Below are 22,892 nucleotides of genomic sequence, written 5' to 3'. Positions count from 1 at the left end.
CGGCAGGCGGACTCTCAACCACTGCGCCACCAGGGAAGCCCTGCCTAGTCCTTCTTGATGTCTGGCTGTTCACTCTCCTGAGGTTCCATGAGCCACTCCAAGGCATTTTAATTCTTTTTTTTTGCTTAAGTTAGAGTTGGTTTCTATTATTTGTAGCTAAAAATCTAAACTGACACAAACCCAAATGCCCCAAAATTGGGGCTCAGATCCAGAAAGTGTGATACAGCCCATGATGGAACACTACACAACCAGGTACAGCAATGAGATAAATGTATGTTGACGTGGAAAGATGTTCATAATATAGCATTTGGTGCAGAGCAGATTATAACAAAATAGGATGCCACAGTTGACACCATGTTTGCAGAATACACTCTGTACCTTCATAGAGAAATATCTAGAAGAAAATGTAACAGTATTTATTCTGGAGGGTAGGAAGGTGAATGATTTTTCTTTCAGCTTATCATAAAGATAAGCTTTCTAACCTTTCTATACTACCTGTGTAATCAATTTTGTGTTTTGCTTTTTAAAAAATGGGCCCTAGCAGGTCACTGGAGCCATACTATCTTGGTGCCTGTCAAGAGTGAAGTGGTTTTCTGGGTTCAGGCAGCAACTTATTTACCAAATGCCCGGGCTCCTGCTATAGCCACAGCTTCCCTGTAGCTCTAACTACTGCTTAAGAACATGCCGGAAGCATCTGAGTCTCCAGAACAAGGAAGCAGCGCTTCCCACAGCTCCAGGGCACCAGCGGCATCCCACTTAGGAGAACCTTGTGAGGTGGAGGGTCTGCTCTCTGCCTGATGGAAAAGAGCAGCTCAGGGAGACAGGTGACCTGCCCGGGTTCCCACAGTGAGGGTTTAAAGCCAGGTCACCTGGCCCAGGGCCCCAACACCCCAGGGGCTACTCAAGTTCACTAACAGCCAAAATGAAGTGGCTGAGCCTGGGGAAGGACTCGGTATTGTCCTGTGGAGTCAGCTGTGTGGACATGCTGCAAAGGGGTGAGGGGGAGGGAGGGGAAGCTCTCTCCTCAGTGTTGGGGCCTGACCTCCTTGCCCTGCAGAACGGCCTCCTCCCAGGGGTGACGGTCAGGAGGACAGTGGATCTGTGGGATAGTCTTACCTTCCAGCTCTCAGCTTGAAGGTCATCTGCTCAGAGAGGCTCTCCTTGACCCTCTAAGGCAGGTCCAGACATTAGTGCCTCAGCCTGCTTGTCTCTTTTGGAGCACTTCACGTAACTTGCAGTCATGCTCCTTCATGGTCTGTGTGTCCCTGCTTGGCTATATGCTCCCTGAGGGCGGGGCTTATGACTGTCCCACTCACAGCCGCGTCCCCACGTCTGGTCCCCTGCAGGCACTCACCAAGTATCTGTTGAATGATGGAATAGATGAACCCTGGACTGGGGTGGTGAACAAACCCTAGGGGTTTCAGCTCTGCCTTTACTGGCTGTGGGACCTCAGGCAAGTTGCTGCTCCTCTCTGGGCCTCTTCCAAGCCTTGATGTAAGTATAAATATCCAGCTTCATTTAAAGGGTTGCCCTCACCCTTCCTGAATACATTAGGACCAATTCAAGGGAAGGTAATAGAAGTTGGCGTCTTTATACCTTAAATCAACTGCTGGTTGATTATTCTTTCTGATGATAGCATTGCAGTGGCCTCCCCAGGAGTCACTGATGTGCGATGAACCCAACTGTATTTCTTATTCAATAAACTCCTTTATTGTAACTTTACAGAATTTTCCATTACAATACTGAAAACAGCACTAGTGATTCGTAACACTTAGGCCCAAATCAAAGGGGAACCCCTCCTCAAATTATAAGGTAAATGACACATGATTGAACATATAGTAAACGTTGGGCAAAAGGAATTCAAAATATAGAAAATGGGGTCAAGATTTTGTGTGTGTGTGTGCAAACACTTTAAGGTTTAGTTTATTGGAGGACACCATTTTTGAAAGCGCATGATTTTGAAAACTATATTTAAAATCTGTGAGAAAACACAACTGTAGAGAAAAGGCAAAATCAAGCAAAACCCAAAAAACCTCCAAAACGAGAGGAAGTGAATCAAATCCACGAGGCTGCAATGCAAACCTCCGGTGCTTTGGCCCTGGAATGGCAAGTGAGCAGGTTTCATAGACATTCTCCGTGGAAAGGAACGTCTGGGCCTGGTGTGACATCACTGTGTCTCCGAGTCCTGTCTCCTCACAGAGGAAAAGAAGTTGCTCGTCCAACACACCTGCCGGGTCCGCCAGGCAGGGGCCCACATCTCCAATCCGTTTGAGAACAGCCCCAGATCCCGTAAAGGTGGTCCTGGAGCACAAGGCGACGGGTGGTGGGAGTCAGGCCCCGCCCCTGCCAGAGCTGTCCGGGTGGCTCACGGGGAGCGGGTGGGCCTCCGTGTTGAACACCCAGTCTTCCAGCGAGAGCATGTCATCTTCAGAGAACAGAAGATAGAGATACCTATGCCCCGGCAGGGAGGGGAGCAAGACACAGCCTGTCAGCGCTCTGGGGAAGGGGCCAACCACTGGGAAGGAATCGCAGGGGCCTCTGTGACTGGCCTGTGCCCAAGGGCGCAGGGAGGTCGGAGACCCCAAATCTGCCCGGAGCGCTTGTCCCCAGGAAGGAGCTGTGGACGCCGAGGGGAGCACTGAGCTTTAGGTCAGACAGAACCGGTTCATCCTGGCTCTGCCCCAGCCCCCGCTCTGTACCTCCCCCTCAACCAGCTTCCCTCAGGTGCTTTCCCCACCTGGCCCTCTTAGGACCCTGTGTGGCCTAGATTCTCTCTTTTTTTTTTTGCAGGGAGGCCTGAGGGCTACCCCAGGACTCGGCCTGCTTCCTTCTGTACCAGGAGACTCGACACTCAAGTAGATGTCCGGACGCTAAAACGCACAGGGAGTCGTGACTCCAGAACTGCAGGTTTCCAAGCCATGGGGGTTTTTAATGGAAGGAACAGACCATCCAATCCATCCTAAAGAGCTAAAGCACAAGGGGACTGCTTTAGGGAACAGCGAGGAAACGAGGAGGCCAACTTTCACCCCAAGAAAGGAGGGGAACAGCACAGCAGCTCAACTGCGGCAGTGACCGGGCTTGACACCATCATGGTTATTACTCTACCCATTTTACAGAAGGGCACAGTTTCAGAGGACTTAAGTAACTGGAGGAGACAGGTTAAAGAAGTTAACTTCTCACATAGCTAATGCTTAGGGGGGTGGAGTCCAGCCCAGCCTCACTCTGCGTGGAGAAACTGGCCTGGCCCAAGGCCCGCCCCTGGATCCCAAGCCTCCATCCCTCTTGGGCCCCCCTCCTGGGACAGCAGAACTTGACTGATGATGAAGGAAGGGACTGCTGCCCCCTGCCCCTCCCCTCCCTAAGAAAAGCCCGAGTTGTCCTCTGGGAAGAACACCAGCCGATCCCCGACTCACTTTAGTGTCTCCGCTAGAAAGAAAGTCTGCTGCTTGTTGTCGTGGTCGGGAACCTTACTGTATACGTCTTGGATCCCAGAGAACCCGGCTTCCGTCCGACAGTATTTCTCCAGGGCCTGAAGGAAAGGAAGGCAGCCATGGTGTGGGGAGAGGAGAGGCCCCACCCCCCAAGATTCACGCCTGCCCAGCTCTCGAACAGGCAGGCCCTCCCACCCCTTGGCTGGGGACCCCAGCGTTGGTGGGGGCAGCAGGCCGAATTCCTGCCGTCACCACGCTCCCTGGGCCCACGCGGAGAACTTAGTCCCTGCCCGGCCTGAGCGCTTCACCTGGTGTGAACTTAGAGGAAGCTTCTCTGCCTCTCGGGGAACTAGACTGACCTGACAGACTCACCCACAGTGGTGGACAGAGGTCGGGGAAGGGGCTGGTGATGTTTGCGGGCTGGGATTTGGGGACTGGACTTGGCACGCCCCAGGGATTCCCTGTAGAGATGTAGACCCTGGGCCAGAGGCTGTGCCTGCCTTTTGTACAGAAATGCAAGTTGTACCCACTGAGGGTCTGTGGGTGGGGCCCAGGAGCACAAAACACTTGGCTTTCAAAGGTCAAGAACCAGGGTCTTCAGGAAAGCAGAGGGATTCTGGCCAATGAAGCATGTCAGGGAGCCTGAGCAGGGCCCACGCCCCAGCTGAGCACGTGCTCTGGGAGCGTGACTCTCCCCACCAAGTCTGTGCCTCCGAGAGCAGTGGGCCTGGGGGAGAACAGCAGAGAAAGCTTGGCATCCATCCAAGAACCTTCTGGAATCCCCACCCCTGCCTTTGACACCTGCCCCAAAGAAGGAAGGGGATTGGGGGAGCAGAGCCCAGAGAGGGGCCTGCCCAGGGCTGGGCTAGCTTCGGGGAGAGGAGGGAGGTGAGCTGGCAGCCCGTTCCTGTTTCAGAGGAGAAATCTAAAGTCACCTGTCCAGGCTTCAGCGTCGGAGAGCAGTGACCACGCGTGTGCTGGGCCACCTCTGACTGCTGCCCTGCGTTCGCCCCTCTCAGTTTGCTGACATTATTGGGCACTCAGAACACTCTTCACGAGTTCCTGGCCTGCTCCTGGCCGGCTGGGGACTCTTGGCTCTGCAACCAAACCTTGACCCTTTGCACTCTCAACTTTAGCCAGATGCCAGCCTGGCTTGCCCTTCCTCTTGGGTTTGGACCCTGACTGTGAATTCTCAAGGGCACCTGCCACCAGTTCACCACCCTCCCCCTGTGCCCCGCCACTCACCATCACCACTTCCCAGCCCCACTCCCTGTAGATGGGGTCGTGGGTCTGCCGCCACAGGTACATGTAACTCTCCACCACCTCGGGCCGCAGGATGTAGTAGCTCTCGCTCGTCTGCGTGGCCACGGCCTCTCTGCCTGAGTTAAACCAGAAGGCTTCGGGCCCCAGTTTGGTATCTGCAAGAATGACCAACCAGGGGGCCTGGGTCAGACCTCCCACCTCCTGCTCTTCAGGATCCCAGTGCCCCAGGAGAGACGGAAGTGGCGTGGTAGCCCTGGCCGGGGCCAGCTGGTGATGGGCTGGCATGGGCTGGCCAAAGCAACGCCCTTAGGCCTCGAAACGTCTGCAGTTTAGACCCTGAGAATCCAAATGAACTTCCCAGCAGTCCGGGGAGACAAAAGTTTGGGTGAGACATTAGCCCTGCAGGATGTTAACCAGTGCTCAGCCAAAAAGGGGTTGTAGTTTTAAGCACATTTGGGGAACAGTGGGTTAAACAAAGTGAAAGCCTCCTGTCTACAGGACTTACCAGACCCTTTAATTTGCTAATATTGCAATGATGCTGCTCCACAGACCCCCTTTCTCTGGGAACTGCTTTTGACACGTCCCAGAACCAGCCTTCCAGAGCTGACAGTTTGGGAGACTGCTGAGGTGGAGATGAGGGAAGATTCGCCCAGAAGGCATGTATTCAGGCAGAGGGAGCTGAATAAAGAAGGCCTGACGAGGTCTGGGTTTTGTTGTCATTGTTTGGTTTCGGTCAGTTTGGTGCTGTTCCTATTTTCTGGATGACCACCATTATAACCACCACTGCAGCCACCATTTAGGAGTTCAAGGGCTGTGCTGGGTGCTTTACATACATTTATTGCAATCCTTAAAAAATGTTGTTTCGGTAAGGCAGATACTTTTACCTGCCTCTCGCGCATGTGGAAACTGAGGATCAGAGAGGCTATGTAATTTGTCCAAGGTAACACAGCAAGTTGTGGCCGAGCTGGGATGTGACCCTGGATCTGTCTGATGCCCTTTCCCCAGGCTGTCCTCTCTCTCTTTCTCCCCTGGGTCTGACTCTTTAGGTCCAAAATTTAGGGTATGTGGGTCAGATCATCCTCCCTTTAATGCCTGCATATCCTGTCAGGTCAGCGGAGGGCCCAGCTCTGGTCCTAATGTGGGCCCCCCACCCCCCATTAAGGCTCAGGACCCCAAGAGGTCCTGGGCTGCTTTGTCTCAGAGACATATTGGAGCTTTGCAGGACATCCTACTCATTCATGGAGGGCTTCATGGAAGAGGAATTAGGCAGATCCTGGCTCCTCTGATCCTCTCAGATGGCACAGCTGCTCTTGGCCATCAGAACACAGCCGTTTCGCCAAGCTGCTAATGGGGTGAGGGCAAGAGCGATTGCTGCAGCCATCCATGGACGAGCCGGGCTGGTTGTAACAACATGCTTTACTAAGCGGACTGTCTTTTATGGTCTGGGCTGATTGTCCCCGACAAATAGCAAGCTTTTTATTATTCCTGAGATTTCCTATTTGTTTGTGGTGCTGGCAGAGATAGCTCTTTGAAGGGAATTGAAGACGGGTTTTAAGGACCCACTGCGAATTGCTGGCTTCCTGAAAACAGCTCCAGGAGCTCTGGATTCCACTGGCGCGCTCACAGACACATTTTCGGTGGACTGCTAACAAACGCCTCCCATGCTGCTGGCTGAAGGCACGGGCCAAGCACTTCCTGTGGGGCCCAGGAGGCCTGTGTTATTGTTCCCATTGAACAGATGAGAAAACAGAGGCCACCAGCTGCTGAGCGGCAGAGTGGCATTTGAGCCAGGATCTTTTACTGCAGACCTTAGGTCCTCTCCTCCAACCAAGGCTGGGTTTACAACTCAGAGCGGTGGGCCCCTTCTGGGGTCAGGGGGGCCCGGGGCTTTTTTTGAGGGATGTTGTTTAGAAAGGCAGCACACAAGATGGGGCTGGGCATCAGGAGACCTGGGTTCTAGCCCCGGCTTAGCTACTCATACACGGTGTGGCTTTGGCTAAGCCGGGTCCCCGCTCTGGGCTGACTCAGCTTCCCCGCGTGTAAAATGAGGAGTTGGGTTCACATCCTCTCGTGCGGCTTCTGAGTCTAGTGTTTGACAGGGCTGCGGTGAGTGCTGGTGGGGATGGTGCAGAAGCTCTCAAGCTTTCCGGGGGTCTCGGATCAGAGGGTGATTACGGGGTGGTGCCAGGAGGTGGTGAGACCCTCTGAATGGGAGCGTTCCAGGGAGGAAAGGCAGAGATACGTTTAGGGGTAAGGGCTCAGGGAGAAGGAATTTGCTAAAGGCTCAGGAAGCCAATGTTTCTGCCTCAGGGGCTGGAGGACCCTCTGCTCTGAGCCCCTCACATGGGAACTTGGCCGGGTCATCTCTGAGCCTCAGTTTCCTCATCTGTGTTGTGAGGGTCAGCGATGATGTATGTCAAGTGCTGAATGACACCCGGCACACACAATGTGCTAACACAGCACCGTGTTGCCTTTAACTGAGGGCACAATCTCTGTGTGTGTATAGCACACCCCTCATTCAAATTCCGGGTAACCTCCAAGGTGAGGCTTCCCTAAGTCCATGTATTCCCTTCACTCACTGCCACTCTCCTGGTCTTTCCAGTTCCTCCTGGTGTCTAGCCTCAGTCTTTCCTGCTGCCCCTCCCCCTTGCGGGGTTACCTGAGCGGGCGTACGATTCGTGGCACGTCTTGGTGATCTGGGCTGCGAGCTCTCGGTAGTGGGCCCTCTTTTCTTCCTTGGCATCCTCAGCGCCGAGGGCGATCATGCCCCCGGAGAAACAGGCCAGGTGCCCCATCTTGTGGTCCAGAATCCCCCCTCGCCACTCAGCAATGTAGGTCAGCCCCCCGGGAGAGACATTCAGCAAGTGGGTCTCTATTGCCTGGGAGCAAGGTGGGAATTGGGCGGGGAGGAAGGGCATGGGAGGGTACAGAGAAGGGAAGGGAGAGGACGGAAAATGAACATTTTGGAGACGGCAGCAAGTGCAGCTCTGTCGAGCCCTCCATCCCAGACAAAGGAGGCCTGCTGACCTTGGCTGGGGGCGGTCCCTGATGGGGCTGGTGGGAGGTTCTGCCACTCACCCATCTGAGGCCTGGTGCTTGCTGGGGGGCTTGGACACAAGGCAGCTCCCCAGGGCCAGTCTCTTACACAGACTTTTAAAACTTCTACATTCAAAAAATTTTGGGGGGCTTCCCTGGTGGTGCAGTGGTTGAGAATCCGCCTGCCGATGCAGGTCACACGGGTTCGTGCCCCGGTCCAGGAAGATCCCACATGCCGTGGAGCGGCTGGGCCCGTGAGCCATGGCCGCTAAGCCTGCGCGTCCGGAGCCTGTGCTCCGCAACGGGAGAGGCCACAACAGTGAGAGGCCCGCGTACCGCCAAAAAAAAAAAAAAAAAAAAGTTTTGGAAAAAATATCTTTAAAAATTATTATCAATCTCCATTATATCCTCTGTTAGGGAATCTTAACCTGAAGCCCAGTTGGCCTGTGGATGGGCTGGAAGGGGTCCAGAGTGCCCCTAAAATTGTATGTGACACTTTAGGGCATTTTCATGGGAAGAGGGTCCGTAATATTTGATCAGATTCTCAAAAAGGACCACAGACAATAACAGCTGCTCTCTACAGACCCTTACCACAGGCTTCCTCATTTAATGCTCACAAAAAGCCAGGCACATGGGCTGTAGTGCCCTCTCTAGACACAGGGGTTGTTGAGTGGCGTGTCCCAGGTCACCCACCACACCACGGTCAGGACAAGGACCCCCAGATGCCCAAGCCCGCCTCCTTCCATTACCCAATGGCTGCTGCTCCTTTTGGTGGCAAGGGGCTTTCAGAGCCCTCCCCTGGTCCCCCAAGAGGTGATGCTGTTGGGAAAGACTCCCAGGATGTTGGGGGGTATAGGTGTCAGGCCATCGCGCCCCTGACTGCCTGCCGTTAGTCCCTTGGGAGCCGTGGAGACTGAGGTGATGGCGGCAGCCACCCACACAGCTGCAAGGCTGGACTCGATGGGTCCTAATCCAGGGCGGAGCCTCTGGGGCCCTGGCCAGGCCTCTGCCTCCACTCTTGCCCTCCCGTCTATCCTCTGGGGTGGGCGGGCGGTGGGATGCACTCTGTACGTAGTGGACCTGACTGCGTCTTGGGTCTGTTTAATGCTCTCCCATGGTTTCCAAGTGCCCTCAGACGAAAGTCCAGCAGGGCCTCCGAGACTCCCTGATGTACACCCTGAGGTTTAACCTGATGCCCCGGACATGGCTCCCGGGTGTAGACTCTGGTTCAAACCCCACCTCCACCAGTTCCGAGCTGTGTGACATTGCGCAGGTTCTGTGTTCTCTCTGTGCCTCAGTTTCCTCATGTATAATGTGGGGATGAGAGCATGAACCGCTTCACAGGGTTGTGAGGATTCAGCGGGATGCGTCTGCAGAGCTGAGCATATGTTTCTTCGCACAGAGAGGCCTCAGTAAGTGCTGGCTATTATGATTCCTCTCCAGTCTGCCCCCGCCCCCGTCCCCGCTCCAGCCACACCGCAGGCCTCGTTTCATTCCTGTGCCCCCTCCCCCAGTGAACATTTCGTGAGCGCCTCTCGGTGCCAGCACTGTGCTCCGTGCAGGGAATACAGCCCTGAAGACGGGTCTGGACCTGGACTCAGCGAGCTCACCCATGGGCACAGAGACGTCCCAACAAAAGCAAATACACCCGAGAATCCCAATTTGTGATCAACATTCTGAATGAAACAAATTAAGGGGACGAGGCAGAAAAAAGCTGGGGGAGGAGGTCCTACTTTGCGGAGTGAGGCCAGAGAAGGTCTCTGCGCTGGTGGCCTCCACGAAGAAAAGGCCTCCTTTTCTTCCTGCCTCGGGGCTTTGCGGCAACTACTGCTTCTCCCCCAAAATCCCATCCCAGCTCTGCTACCTCTAGCTCTGCGTCTGAGCCCCTCCAGGATGCCTCTTCCTTGGTGAGAATACCCCAGAGTCTAAACCACTGTGGCCCCATTACGCTACTACCCTGTTATCTTTCTACGAGGTGCTGTTCCCACCTGTGTGCGCCTATGTGTATACATTTCTGTGGAACGTCTGACTTTGTCCCAGGACTCTGAGTGCCAGGTGACGGCAGAAGCCACCACTACCATCCTCCAGCCAGTGCCTGGCATGTGGGAGGTGCTCAAACAACATTCGTTTCTCGATCTGTCTTGTCCTTTGCCCTCTGCAGTAAGGCCCAGGCCGGTGGGCTGCCTGCAGAACCCTCACTGAGCAGCAGATGGGGAAGCTCTGATGAGGAGACTGGCGCGCCAGGGCACCTGCTCCCTGTGGGGAGGAGCACGGAGGCAGCCTGGAGGGCTGCCGCGTCTGGCCCGGGCCCTGGCTCCTGGGCAGAGCTGGGTCCACAGTAGCTGCTCGGCGTCGCTAAGGGTGCTGGTACGGGAGGGGTGGCAGGGCTAGTCCCGGGCACAGAAACCTGGTTCATTTATCACTGCCAGCACTGGGGAGAGGACACAGACATCCGGGGAGATCCCAGGAAGCTTCAAACTGTAGCTGGAAATCTGTACCTTCAAGACTGTCTCCCACTAGTTATTTCTATTTGGGGTTAACCCCAAGCTAAGTAATTGTGGTAAAGAGGAAATGATAGGCCAGTCGCTCTTTGAGGATATAGTTTAGACAAGCAAATGCAAAGGTAAAAAACAAAAGCCCCAAGCCTTTCTAAAACCCTTAGCAAAACACAAGATAGCACGGTCGGGCAACCGACTGGTCAAAAGGCTAAAATCATAGCAAGAGACATAGTAGAGAGCTGAGTTTGAATCCCAGCTCTGCAATTTGAGAGTTGGGTGACTTTGGGCAAGTTACTTCCCTTTGCTGAAGACTCCCTTTCCTCAACTGTAAAATCGGAATAATAATTCCTGGGATGGTTATGAAGCGACTCAAAGACGCTGGCTAAGCGCCTGGCACTGACGGTTCCTTCCTCTGCCTCCTGGAGGGCACCCCATCTGCGCACTTCTGAGAGGGCCTTCAGGCCAGCCAGGCTCCCCTGCAATTCGGCAGCTGGTGAGTAGAGGCAGGGGTCCTGGATCCGGAGTCAGTGAGACCCGTGTTTGCGTCCTGGCTCTGCCATGTTGCTGGGTGACCTTGGGCCTTTCGGAGCCTCAGTTTCATCATCTGCAAGAAGGGGCTAACTAAGGCCAGGCACCCAGCGCACCTGCCTGGAGGAGGCCACAGGGACGGAAGCTCCCTGTTCTTCTTGCTGACCCTCCTCCGTGACCCTGGGGTGTGCCCAGCTGATCTGTCTGAAGCCCTCACACCCACCCTAGCTGGACACTGGTCTAACTCACATACTGGAGCCCCCAGGGCAGCTTTCAAGGTTATTGCCTGGGCCCCAGCCCAGAGGTTCTGATGTCACCTTGTTGGGGTGCAGCCTGGGCATTGGGGTTTTACAGCTCCCCAGGTGATTTTTAACATGCCAACAAGGCTGACAACCACCAGAACATTCTTCAAAGCCCCAAACTCGCCAGAGGCCCAGCCTTTACCCAGGGTCAGAGACATTTCAGGCTCTTCACTGGGGAGATAAAATGTGGGAGCAAAGCTGAGTTCTAGCCTGTTCAATCGAGTACTTCTATAAAACTCCCTGTTTGCTTAAATAATTTGTGGCCATTTCTTCCCTTGAAGCCTCAACTACAGTGTTCCCTGAGGGCTGGGAACTGGGCTGCTCATGGACTTTATGTTTACTCTGCAAGGAAGGCAGAAAGGGCAGAAGGGGCCTCTCCAGGCGGCACACCTGGCCACCGCTGAACCTGACCGCTAATCCTTGACAGGAGCCGCAGACTGCAGTGGAAGCTCAGCTCAGAAGCCTGGAGTGGACGGGGCTGAGCCAGACTGAGCTGGGACAGGAATCCTGGGACCTGCTTCATGACTCAGGTCTTGGTGCCAGGGAGCTGGGCAGGGAAAACTCATCACTGAGCCCACAGTTTAAAGGACCGACGGCTCTGGAGGCCTGTTCCAATGTGCCTCCTTTAAGGACTACCATTCCTGGCCGGATTCATGCGATCAGAGTGTAGCTAGATATCATTCATCCATCCAGTCTGCTGCCCACACCCATCCATCCACCCATATCTACCCACCTATCCACCCATATCCACCTACCCATCCATCCTCCCACCCACCCATCCATCCATTCAATCATCCATGTGTTCACCCACCCACTCATCTTTCCTTCCCCTCTCCCTCCCTCCCTCTCTTCCTTCCTGCCTTCCCCTCATCCATTTATTTGTTCACAAAATAGTGACTGTATGCCTCCCAGGTACCAAGCACTGTTTTGGGAGTGAAGTATACAGTGAATGAGTAGACAAAATCCTTGCTCTAGACAGCTCAGGAAGATAGACAATAAACAAGTAAACAAATACACACATGTGATCATTTTAGATGCTGATAAAGGTGAAGATGACTGATAATGTAAGCCTCAGGTGTGTGAGAGAGAGAGAAGCTGGGGAAGGCTAATTCAGTGGCATCTGAGTTGACCAATAAGCAGGACCCAGCCACCTGGATGATACTCCAGGTAGAAGGAACAGCAGGTACAGAAGCCCTGAGGTGGGAACGAGTCTGGTGTATCTGAGGAAGGTTGGGAACGAGAGCTCAGAGGGCAAAGGGGAGAGAGCTCAGAGTGACTGGCAGTCCCAGATCGGGGACTGCAGGCAAAGGTGAGGAGTCTGGTTCATTCCGAGCGCTAAGGGAGTCACGAGCGGAGGGACGTGCACTTACAGCTACTCTGGCTGCTGCGGAAGAACTGACTTAGAGTGGGGAGGGGTGGAGCGAGGAATCCACTTAGCTTAGACCACGGCGGCAGCAGAATAGATCCAACCTGCTCAACGTACTTGATGAGGAAACTGAGGCCCGGAGCCTGCCCAGTGCCTTTTCTTTCGTTGGGCTCAAAGGTATCTATCGATGGGGCTGCTGGGATTCTAACCGACTCCCCCTCTGTCCTACAGTCTCTGCCTCTTTGGAGGGACCCATCTGAGCTTAGCATCCCTGTTCACTCCATGCCCTGTAGACAGACCAGCAGAGCTGAGGGACAGTGGGGAGAACCTGGCGGCTGGCTCTGGAGACCTGGCTCTAGCTCCAGCTCTGCCAGTTCTGTGCTGTGTGGCTTTGAGCAAGTGCCTTCCCCTCACTGGGCCTTGGTTTCCATCCACAGAAAGAGAAGGAAGAGAAGTGGATGCTCCACTGAGGGAGGCCCCGCCCAGCCGGGATGTGCTAAGTAGTCACCTCTGGTTCCACAGGAAGATGGCCGAGGGTCTTGCTTTGGCAGCCTCACTTGGGGGCTCCTAGTCTGGCTGTGTTCTGGGCTCTGACACATCAACAGAAACACAGACACTGTGGTTTCTGAATCAGACTGCCTGCTGCTTCCTGTGAGACCTCGGACAAATGACTTCACCTCCTTGAGCTTGGGTTTTGCATTTGTGAAATGAGGGTGCTCACACAGTCCTAATTTCAGGGTGTTTGAGAAGAGGCAAGCAACAGGCTGGGGAGGGGACTGTCTTGTCGACAGTTCGCCGTAGGGGTGTGGTGGCGAGCAAGCCCCCTGCCTCTCAGGAACCCACGTGGGAACTGGTGGTGAGTGACTGACCACCCATGAAGAATCAGGCGCCTGTCTTACCTCCAAGGCTTCGTAGTACATATCTTTAGCCTCCATATCTGTCTTGGCCGACATCAGCCAGGATTTGATCAAATATTCGTAAAAACTGTCCCCGAGTCCTCCAACCGAGACATGGTCTGTGAGGGGAGAGAGGACAGGAACATTATCTCCACCTGCTGAGGCCGCCGCGACTCGGTGGGGAGCGAGCATTTAATCCGCAGCCTCGGAGCCCCCGACAGAAGCGGGGCTGGGAGGCAGGCATGGCCTGCGACCGGGGGAACCAGGGCCAGCTTGAGCACCATCGTCCCTCATGGAAATGCAGGGGCTCCTTCGGCTGCTATAAATCATGTCATCGTGTTGCTTTTGCAGGCGGAGGACGGGGCAGGACCTCTGGTTATTAACCGTAAATGGGTTGCATTTCTTGAAAAAGGTAATCTGGTGGCAGGGAGTTCAGACATTTTTATTACCTGGTGACAAACATGGTAATTAATGCTGGGCAGGTTCATAAAAGGCCACGGAAAGGAGCAATGGGCTTAATTTAGTTGGTCAGAGCACAAAGCTGTTCTGGGAAAGCCAAGTTTAAATTTAGCAAATTGGGATAAATGGGGTTCAAAGGAGCAGAGGGAAGGAAAACCGGGTTTGAGGACCCCTCCGTCCGCCCTGGTGGAGGAGGAACTCCAGGTGTGGCTGAACGGGCAGGTGTCTCCACCCAGGGCTACCCCAGGAGAGAGATGGCTGACAGAGGAGCACTTAATTACAGAAGCAAGACACGGCGATGCTTCACTCACAACTAACAACAGGGAAACATAAAGGCGTTTAATAGATAAAACGAGGAGAAGACTGCGGCTCCCTGTTAAGCAGCGAGACAGTGGAGAAGGGAAGGGGGTGGATGAAGGAGGGGTGGGGGGGATGGGAAGAGGATTTTCAGCTCCTCTGGAGAAAGAGGGGTTAGAAAAAGAGAGGGGAGGGAAAGTGGGTGGGGGGAGAGAGAAAGAAATAGAGATACAGCAACAGCTACCCTTTATCGAGGGTCTACTGTGGGCTGGGAGCTTTACTGTGTCATTTATAACAATCTTCCCAAGAACCCTGTAAGGTAAGCACTACGAACCCCATTTCCCAGATGGGAAAACTGAGAGTGAGCCTAAATAGCTCGGCCAAAGCTGCCGAGCTGGTAGAGCTCTCACCATCTGCAGGCTTACACAGTCAACCAGAGAATGAAAACAAAGATGCAGAGAGAAAGAAAGGGCAAGTGGGAAGAGGGAGGGTCAGATCAAAACTCAGAGGGTCAGACAGCTGGGAACCAGGAAAGGGGGCTGACAGGAGGCTCCCACAGTAAACAGGGGCCCCCTCCAGCCCCCTCCGTAAACAAACCCTGGCCCAGCAAGGGTTCAGGAACGGAAGGAGCACTAGTGAAAATGCGAACAGACCAGGTAAAGCCTGAGGCTTAGGGAGACGTGCGGGGGGGACCAGCGTGGGCTGGACTTTGTTACCTGAAAAGACGGAACCAGCACAGCGTCCCCCTTGCCCCTGTTCCCAGGGGGAGGACACAGCTGGGCAAGCCCAGAGGGAGGGCAGGGCTGTGTCAGGCCCGGCATGTGGATGGCGTGTCCACGGCCGGGGCGCGAGGTCTGTGCAAGGCAGGGGTGGGGAGGCCGGAAGTCAGACTGGGTCAGCCTGCACAGAAGGGGCCCCCGCTCATGGCACTCAGCCGGGGGCACGGGCACCTCCACGCTCGTCTCCTGGGCTTGCCTCCTCTCACGGTTCCTCTGCCACCCCAAACACCGCTAGCCCCCTGCCCACTCTGTCTCACTTGTGATGACCCCTCTGCCAGGAATACCCTTCCCTACCTTGTGTGGCTGACACCCCCTCACTGCTTCACCTCAGCTCGGAAGGGCTTTCCTCCGTGTCCCCATAACATTGAGGTCCCCGCAGGGTGACGTGAGGGAAATAAGGCACCTGCACCCTCTGGCCCAGCGCCCTCCTGCGGGAAGTGCTTGGTGCAGCTGTCCCACCGTCGCTAGGTGCGAGCCTTGCCCTCAGCTGCTCCCAGCGCTGTGTCATCGGTACCTGTTTGTGGGTCTACCTCCCCCGCTAGGCTGTGGGCTGTGTGGGGAGGGACCCTGTATGACTCGCATCTATGCCCAATACCTGTGTGGCACACTGCAGACGCCCAGTAAGTCCTGAATGAGAGAAAGGCAGGCATGTGGGGGCTGTGCTCGGAAGAGCCTTGAACGTCAAAGCCAAAGAGACTGGACTTCACCATGTGATTGCAGAGTGTGTGTGAGGGACAAGGTCAAGGGCTTCACCTGGCAGGTGTGCGCGGGAGACGGGAGCCAGGTCAGCAGGAGTTCCACAGGTGTTTGAGATAGGACACCCTCTTGGGGACATGTGTATAGTCTCCCGGGGCCTCAGCTGCAGTGCACAGGTGGGGGGTGTCTTCCCCGCACCGAGGGGCACGTGGGGAGAAGTGCAGGAGTGGGAATTAGAGCCGTGGATCCACCATTAGCTCAGGGCAAGCCAGAGCCCCTGGGCCTGTCTCCTGATCTGTAAAATGTAGAAGGGAGAGTTGGTGTACGTGAGCAGAGATGGGTTCTGCTGCATCCTGATCGTGTCAACAATGCTCCCACCACACTTGGCAGCAGGAGGCAGCCACCCTATACGCCTGGGAATCGCTGGCGGGAAAAGTGGCATGAAGCTGGGGGAGGTGGCCGGGGTGGAGCTGGCGGGCAGCTCACACTCCCACAGCCACGGGAGAGAACCTGGACTTGCCACTTCCCTCCCACTGAGGAAAGTGTGGGATTCGGGCAGTGGACACGGAGGACAAGCCACGCCAGGGGCCAAGCCAAAGGGCTGGCAGCTCTTCGAGCTCTCAGCGGCTCTGCTGGGACTGGTCTCTTCTGTGCCTGCTGGACCTATCCTGGCTGTGAGGTCCTAGCGGCAGGAGGGTCTCAGCCTCCCCGGCTACCCTGAAGCTGAACTTCAGGCAGGAGTGGGGAGCAGGCAGGAGCAGAGGTCTGGGACTGGGATGCAGCCCTCATTAGCCCTTTGTCTCTTTAAGCTGCAATTTCTCTGGTTGCAACGGGCTCCGCAGAGGATTCAAGGCGAGAAAAGAATGTGAACTGAGCTTATGCAAGTTGGGAATGTTATCGTTTGCTGGAAAATTACACAATCATCAAAAAACAAGAACAAAAACAAAAAAACCTAAAAAGACAAAAACAGACCAAAACACCCAAGGAAACCACAGAAAACCTGGGATGACCCCAGGCGCCAAAGCCAGGGGAGGAGGAAAGCAGGCACCCCGGTGATCAGGGCTTTCTTTATAAACTTCCCTCTGAAATTTGGCAGCCTGTGATTCATATTTTATTAATATGAGACAATTTTCCATATGTGACTGACTCTGCCCGGCCTTGCGACCCCAGGTGCAGCCTGAAAAGAAAATTATGCTTCTCAGCGGTGCAGGGGAAGAGGGGGGCGGCTCCCCTGTAATTTGCCAAGGTAGCTATTCAGACTGGGAAGCCACGCCCCTCTCCTTCTTTTTATGGGTTTTGCTGCATTGTCCTGGAGCAGCTAAGGCAGGCAGCTGCTTAGTTTATCTCTTTACCCAGTCAGGCCTTGCAATTAAAGGCAGGAACGGCTATTGAACTGTTTCTTCCCATGGCCATAATCTGTAATTCAAACCTTCATTTTCTCCCGGCACTTTTGAATTTGGCAGTGTGTTTTGGTTAAAAATACTTTGCATTTCTGGGCTTCCCTGGTGGCGCAGTGGTTGAGAGTCCGCCTGCCGATGCAGGGGACACGGGTTCGTGCCCCGGTCCGGGAAGATCCCACATGCCGCAGAGCGGCTGGGCCCAGTGAGCCATGGCCGCTGAGCCTGCGCGTCCGGAGCCTGTGCTCCGCAACGGGAGAGGCCGCAACAGTGAGAGGCCCGCGTACTGCAAAAACAGAACAAAACAAAACAAAACAAAAAAACTTTGCATTTCTGTAAGTGGTTTTTGCAGGAGGCTCCTTGGGAGTGAGGTCATCACCAAGGAAAACTCCCCCGTCGAACTTTCTGGGTCTCCTGGATGCGGATCATGGAGGCTCTGGGATAGGACAGGCCTCTGCGGTTTCCTCACAGTATCCCTGCCGGCTGGCCAGCTGGCCCTCCAGGCCCTGCTTGCATACTTTTGGTGATGGGCGCTCATGACCATTTGGGACAACCCACGTCATCTTTGGAAGATGAACTGAAGTCTGTTTCCTGCAGCTTCTGACCATTGCTCCCACGCCCCTCCACGGTGCACAAAGAACACATCTCCAGCTGTTCTCCCATTTTGCAGGAGAGGAAACCAAAGCTCCAAGGGATGAACTGAATTCCCCTCAGGCATGCAGTAATTAGACTCAGGTCTACTTTGTCGCTGAGCCCTTGCTAATGCCATAACAATTGGGGCTGGAGGCAGGGAAAGGGAGAGGGGTCCTTTTTTGGGTAGAGGCAGCGGAGGTAGGGGCTCTGGGCAAGTCTTGGGAAGCCCCTAGAGGCAGGGCCCATGGAACCTGCTGCCCCCAATTTGTGCTGACTGTGATCACACGACCAGGGCCTCGGACAGAAGGGCAAGGCAGAGCGGGGCTTCTCGATAGGGGTGCAATCCCGGGAGCTGGAAGACTTTAACACTGCCCTGCCTGAGAGACCTTCAGATCCCACTGTTTCAGTGGGTGGAGCTGGGGGCTGTGAATGAGGCTCCACAGGTGACCCACAACTGTCTGGCTGAAAAAAAAAGCCTCTGAACATAAACAGCAGGAAATCCTAGGGCCAATTCTAACAGGTGTGAGATACCAGTGATGAGATCCTGATTTTTATATTGCTGTATAGTTAGGGTCTGCTTACACATTTTTAAAGAAATTAAAGTTGGAGGTAGGGAACCAGATAAAAGGGGCTGGGAGAGGATGCATGGCCTTTCTTAGAGCTGTTTTTGGAGTAAACTTCTAACGGGAGCACCCCTGCAAGTCTGGGGGAGGATGAAGGAGGCTTCGGTGGGCACTGTAAGAGACGGAAGGCTGGAGACAGCTAGCATGCGGGGGATGCACAGGGCAGGGCCTCACTAGCCAGCAGCCATCACATCCGTCACAACAGCAATGGCAACAGAAATGAACACTCCCCACGATGCCCCGAGGGTGGCAGGAGGGTGGTATCCAGGAGCTCCGAGCCAATGCCTTGCTGGTACGTGGCTCCAATAAGTGCATCGCTCCTCACTCAGCTGGGTGCCTTGCCCAGCCAGGCCGGGAAGCTGGGCAGGAATCCGCTGGAGGAGGGGCAGCGGCGCCCCTGTACTCACGTTGCATCCAGTTCCCGCTCACCGGGCTGAGGAAGTTGGGGTAGAGGCCGAAGGGCTTGTCAAGATCCCTAAGGACCTTTCGGATGTTCCTGACCTGCCAAGAGATGGACACCAGGCACGTCTTCATTTTCTCCAAGAAGCCAGCCGAGTCCCAGCCCACTGAGGACTGAGGCAGCTGGTTCGGGTCCAGAGAGGAAACCATTCCGACGAGGCAGGAAGGGAGAGCTGCGTAACTAGCAGCCGGCTCCAACCCGGAGGTGTGAGTCGGTCCTGCCCCTGTGTTCAGGAGCGGGGTGCGGCCACAGTGGGGCCTGACCCTCCACCTCTGCGCTGACTGCTCTGCCCGGGGCCCTGCCAGTTGCCCCTCCCCCACCTCACCCCTTCCTCACTGCGTGTTGATTTGGGGGACGGGTCTTTTTAGGAGGGCGTTCGTATAAGTGACAGTAGCTCATTTGTAAGCGCTAGACAGAACTGTCTTTTTAACAGGTCAGAAACGGTTATATTGGCAATTTCACACGGTTCAGCTTGGTAACATGTTATGTTATCAGATACTGTGGGAACCGTTCCAGAGGGGAGGCCTGCGCCCCTCAACATCCCTGTACCCTAATAGGCATCTTGGGGTTTTATTAACAACAGCTACAACGCTACAACGCTGTCAACGTTTCTCAGTTGCTGTGAGCCAGACCCATTAGATACATTATCTCCAACCCTCATAACAACCTATACGGTATTATTATCTCAGTCTAACAGACGAGAAAGCCGGATCTCAGAGAGCGTCAGTCACTTGCCCATGGTCACGGGGTTTGTAAGTGGCAGAGCCAGGACGTGAGTCAGGCCCCTCTGACCACAGGGAGCAGCCCCGGCTCCAACATGGATCAGGGCAGGGACCACGCAGCAGCGAGTAGCAGAGGCCACACCCGCTGGATCAGGAGGCTGGATCTGCAACCTTTTGGGCTACAAAGGGTACAATGCGGGATTCAGGAAGGCTTGATCCATCAGGGTCTGCTGTCTGGCGGTACACGAAATCCTCCCAGCACAGACTCTGCAGGACAGAAAGGCCCTCGGGGATGGAGCTGTAGCACGCTGGCAGATTTATCTACAAGGTAAGGAGCAGGGAAAGCAGCCTTTTAGCTGTCAGACCTTTCTTTCCGGGGGACAGCACTTTGCTTTGCCACATCAGGTCTCATATCCATTTATGTTAACGGAGCCCATTATGGCGGACAGGAATGTGCTTGTACCTGAGTTATTCTCGACTGTCCTTGTGGTGAGCAGTGAAACGGGCTAAATTAGCTCCCCCGGAGGGTGCGGGCGCTACTAGAATTTGAGCCAATTTGTTGACTGCCAATAATCGCCTCTGTGGGAGGCAATGACTGGCGGATGAAAGTAGCTGGAGAATGTAAATGTAAAGAGACACAGAGAGACAATGAGGTGGATGGACGCTTGAGAAAAATCCGGAAGCCTGCTGAACTGATCTGGTCTTGAAGAGCATGGGTTTCAGAGCCAGAAAGTCCTGGGTTTGAGTCTCGGCTTTATCACTTACCATCTGGATGACCCAGGACAAGTGATTTAACCTCTCTGAGTCTCAGTTTCCTCCTCTGCAAAATGGGGATGACAGAAGATACACCTCATAGGGTTGGTGGGGAAATCAGAGCTACTATACGGTACCCAGCACATCGTAGGTGCTCAGGCAGTGGTATCTCCAGACTAGCAGGAACTAGAGCAAGCTGCTCGTCTCACTCCGCTCTGAGCCGGCCGTGGTGTTCCTAGAGGGGTCTGGCTCAAGAGCAGTGGAAATAGGGGGGCTGGGGGCAGGCAGGGCCTGGAGGCAGGAAAAAAGACCAGAGGAGAAGACCCATCGGAAGTGGGATTGAATTTGTTCCATGAGCTCTTGAGGTGGGGTATCCCAGGGAGGCAGAGTCCTCTCAACATAAGGAAAAGCTTCTGGAGGGAGGTCTGACAACATGAGGGGCTGTTTGAGGCTGGTAGTGAGCCCCAGTGCAGAGGGAGCAACCAAGGGGTTGAAAGCTCTTCTTTGAGCTTCTCAAGAAAGCTCGGGTGGATTCCCACAACTGAGCAAGCAGTGGTCCTAAGCCTGGCATCAAAGAGCACATGGGGGCTTATTTCAAATGCAGACTCTTGGGCCTGGGGCGACACTCAGAAATCCGCTTCTTCACCAGCATGCTAGATGATGCTTTGGGGCTGCTCGGCCGACAAAAGACTGAGAGCCACTGGGTAGAGGTGTGACTCTGTGACCTCCCAGCTCCCTTGGTGTTCCGAGAGACTAACATTTGGGGGGAAGAGAAGGCTTTGGGAGTGGGGGTCTCCTTCTTCCTGGAGGCCAGGGCTTCATCTCCCTATAGGGGCAGGACTCAGGAAGGGGCAAGCACCATCTGAGGGTGGTGTGTGTCCACTTCTCTTCCTCGGGTTGAGGGTTAGACCTACGGAGACACTTGCAGACAGTAGGACTGCCAAGGGCTGTGACACCGAGGAACCGCTCCTTCTGGAGGGCTTCACAGGGGGGCAGGGATGGGCAGCTGTCAGGATGGACGAAGGCCTGGGTGCTAGCGCTCTGAGCCCCTTGTGGCCTTCGCCAGCCTGGTAACGACGAGAAGGAACAGAGGTGAGCCTCTGCCGTGGAATGAAACTGCTTTGCCAGCCTGCTGACAGCATGCACTAGACGGGCATCTGGAAGGGGAAAGGCAGGCAGATCTCACTCGAAGAAGTTAAATGTCTCTGGAAAGGGGACTTTTGTGCCGGGTGGCCAATTCCTGCCAACGCAATCTGGTGCCTGGATTTCCGTTGTTGCACTTTCTCCGGATTTCACACGTGTGTGGTTGCCAGCAGGCGCGCATGTACCAGGGAAAACCTTCTCGCTGGCAGCTATGTCTCTGCCGCGCCCTCTGTAGAATGCTGCTGACTCCCTGCACTCACCTCCCTGGCGCCTGGCATCGGTTACGATGAGGCAACTATGTGCTATGCTGGCAGTGGCTGGAGGCCTTCGGGCTCCCCACACACCCTCCAGCTGGCCCGCGGTCCATTTCCCCGTCACGGGCCGAGTGCCCACCCTTCGCTCTCCGTGTGGAGAAGAGGGAGCAGGGGAGAAGACTTGCCTTTTCTGCGAAGACCTGGTTGCCAGAGAGCTGGGTGAGGTGTAAGAACTCCAGATGCAGGGATCCAAACTCCGCCAGGATGCTGCTGCCCCCTGCCACGGCCCAGCCCCAGCTCCTGTTGGAGCCGCTGAAAGACAGAAGCAGCCTCGGTCACCCTCTGCCAGCAGAGCTGGCTCCTCTGCCCCATTGCCAGGCACTGCACTAGGAGCTTCGCCGTGCAATCCCAGTTAACCCTCCCTGGGGGTCGGTACTATTCTCAGCCCCATTTAGCTGATAAGGACACTGAGGCTGGTGAGAAACTTGCCGAGGGTCACCCAGGCCTGTCTGACAGGCAATATTCTTTGTTTCTATGGTCAAGCAGCTTCTGCAAGACGTGTAGGCTCCAGAAGAATATTAGCAGAGCTGCTTTGGTGGCCAAGACCTGGCACACACGTGATGCTAAATTTACAGGTGACACCGATAATGCTGTCAGGGGCCACAAAGACCACCCCCCGCCACAGAACACTATTTCTATCCACGTATCAATGGCTCATAATCATTGTTGCTGCTTGTGGAGGGTAAATGGTGCATGGCTGGGGTCCGAAGGGGGCAGATGAAGAGAGCAGGAATCCCCTCTGGCCCCCCCACCCCGAGCCAGTGCTGCTCACGGACACACAACGGCCCCTGGAACTTCGTGGAACCCACACCTGAAGGGCGGGTGGCCCTGCTAAGAGCACACACCTGGGGCTGCTGGACCCTGGGAGGTCCGAGGTCGGGAATGAAAGCAGCAGGGGCTCTCGGAGCAAAGGTCTCCTCACTCGCTGAGCATGTACGTGTCTCACGAACACCTTAGATGGATCACCAGCATGACCCTGCGACCCCGTCGGAGAAGGCTGTCAACTAACCGCTCCCTCCCCTTCCTTGAAAGTACTGGGTGCTTTCACGGAGGAAGAGTGCAGGGGCAGGGCCTCGGGTAATCCTCCCATCTGCCCCTTTCACAGATGAGGAAAACAAGGCACAGGGCAGTGAAATCACTGCCCGAGATCACACAGTAAATGGAACAGTGGGGACCCAGGGCGGCTCTGACGCCAGAGCTTGTCCCAGTCACCGTGCAGCTGCTGGCCTGTCGTCTCATTACATAAGAGGCCAGGACGCTGCCTTTCCAGCAGCTGTCACTGAAAATCTCCCTGCG

The 22,892-nt window shown here is 55.0% G+C and overlaps 1 protein-coding gene across 4 annotated transcripts in view; it reads right to left on the bottom strand.

Annotated features, from left to right (window-relative positions):
- Nucleotides 1–1,685: 1,685 nt before the first annotated feature.
- MAN1C1 (mannosidase alpha class 1C member 1) overlaps nt 1,686–22,892 on the bottom strand; it is a 134,201-nt gene continuing 112,994 nt past the window's right edge. The window contains exons 7-14 of one of the 4 annotated variants that reach the window (XM_024766859.1): nt 22,442–22,572; nt 21,722–21,848; nt 18,612–18,705; nt 13,324–13,439; nt 7,354–7,573; nt 4,677–4,849; nt 3,414–3,529; nt 1,686–2,451 (exon numbers count right to left, since the gene is read on the bottom strand). In XM_024766859.1, the coding sequence (XP_024622627.1) occupies nt 2,331–2,451; nt 3,414–3,529; nt 4,677–4,849; nt 7,354–7,573; nt 13,324–13,439; nt 18,612–18,705; nt 21,722–21,848; nt 22,442–22,572 (1,098 nt within the window). In that variant the 3' untranslated portion in view covers nt 1,686–2,330. Of the gene's footprint in view, nt 2,452–3,413; nt 3,530–4,676; nt 4,850–7,353; nt 7,574–8,072; nt 10,833–13,323; nt 13,440–18,611; nt 18,706–21,721; nt 21,849–22,441; nt 22,573–22,892 lie in introns of those variants that run through there. The other 3 variants (XM_024766860.1, XR_003006129.1, XM_024766861.1) reach the window with 3 other exon arrangements.

Source organism: Neophocaena asiaeorientalis, unplaced genomic scaffold, assembly GCF_003031525.2.
Source record: "Neophocaena asiaeorientalis asiaeorientalis breed wild unplaced genomic scaffold, Neophocaena_asiaeorientalis_V1.1 scaffold79, whole genome shotgun sequence".
Classification (NCBI taxonomy): Eukaryota; Metazoa; Chordata; class Mammalia; order Artiodactyla; family Phocoenidae; genus Neophocaena; species Neophocaena asiaeorientalis.
This window is presented reverse-complemented; position numbering and strand designations above follow the sequence as displayed.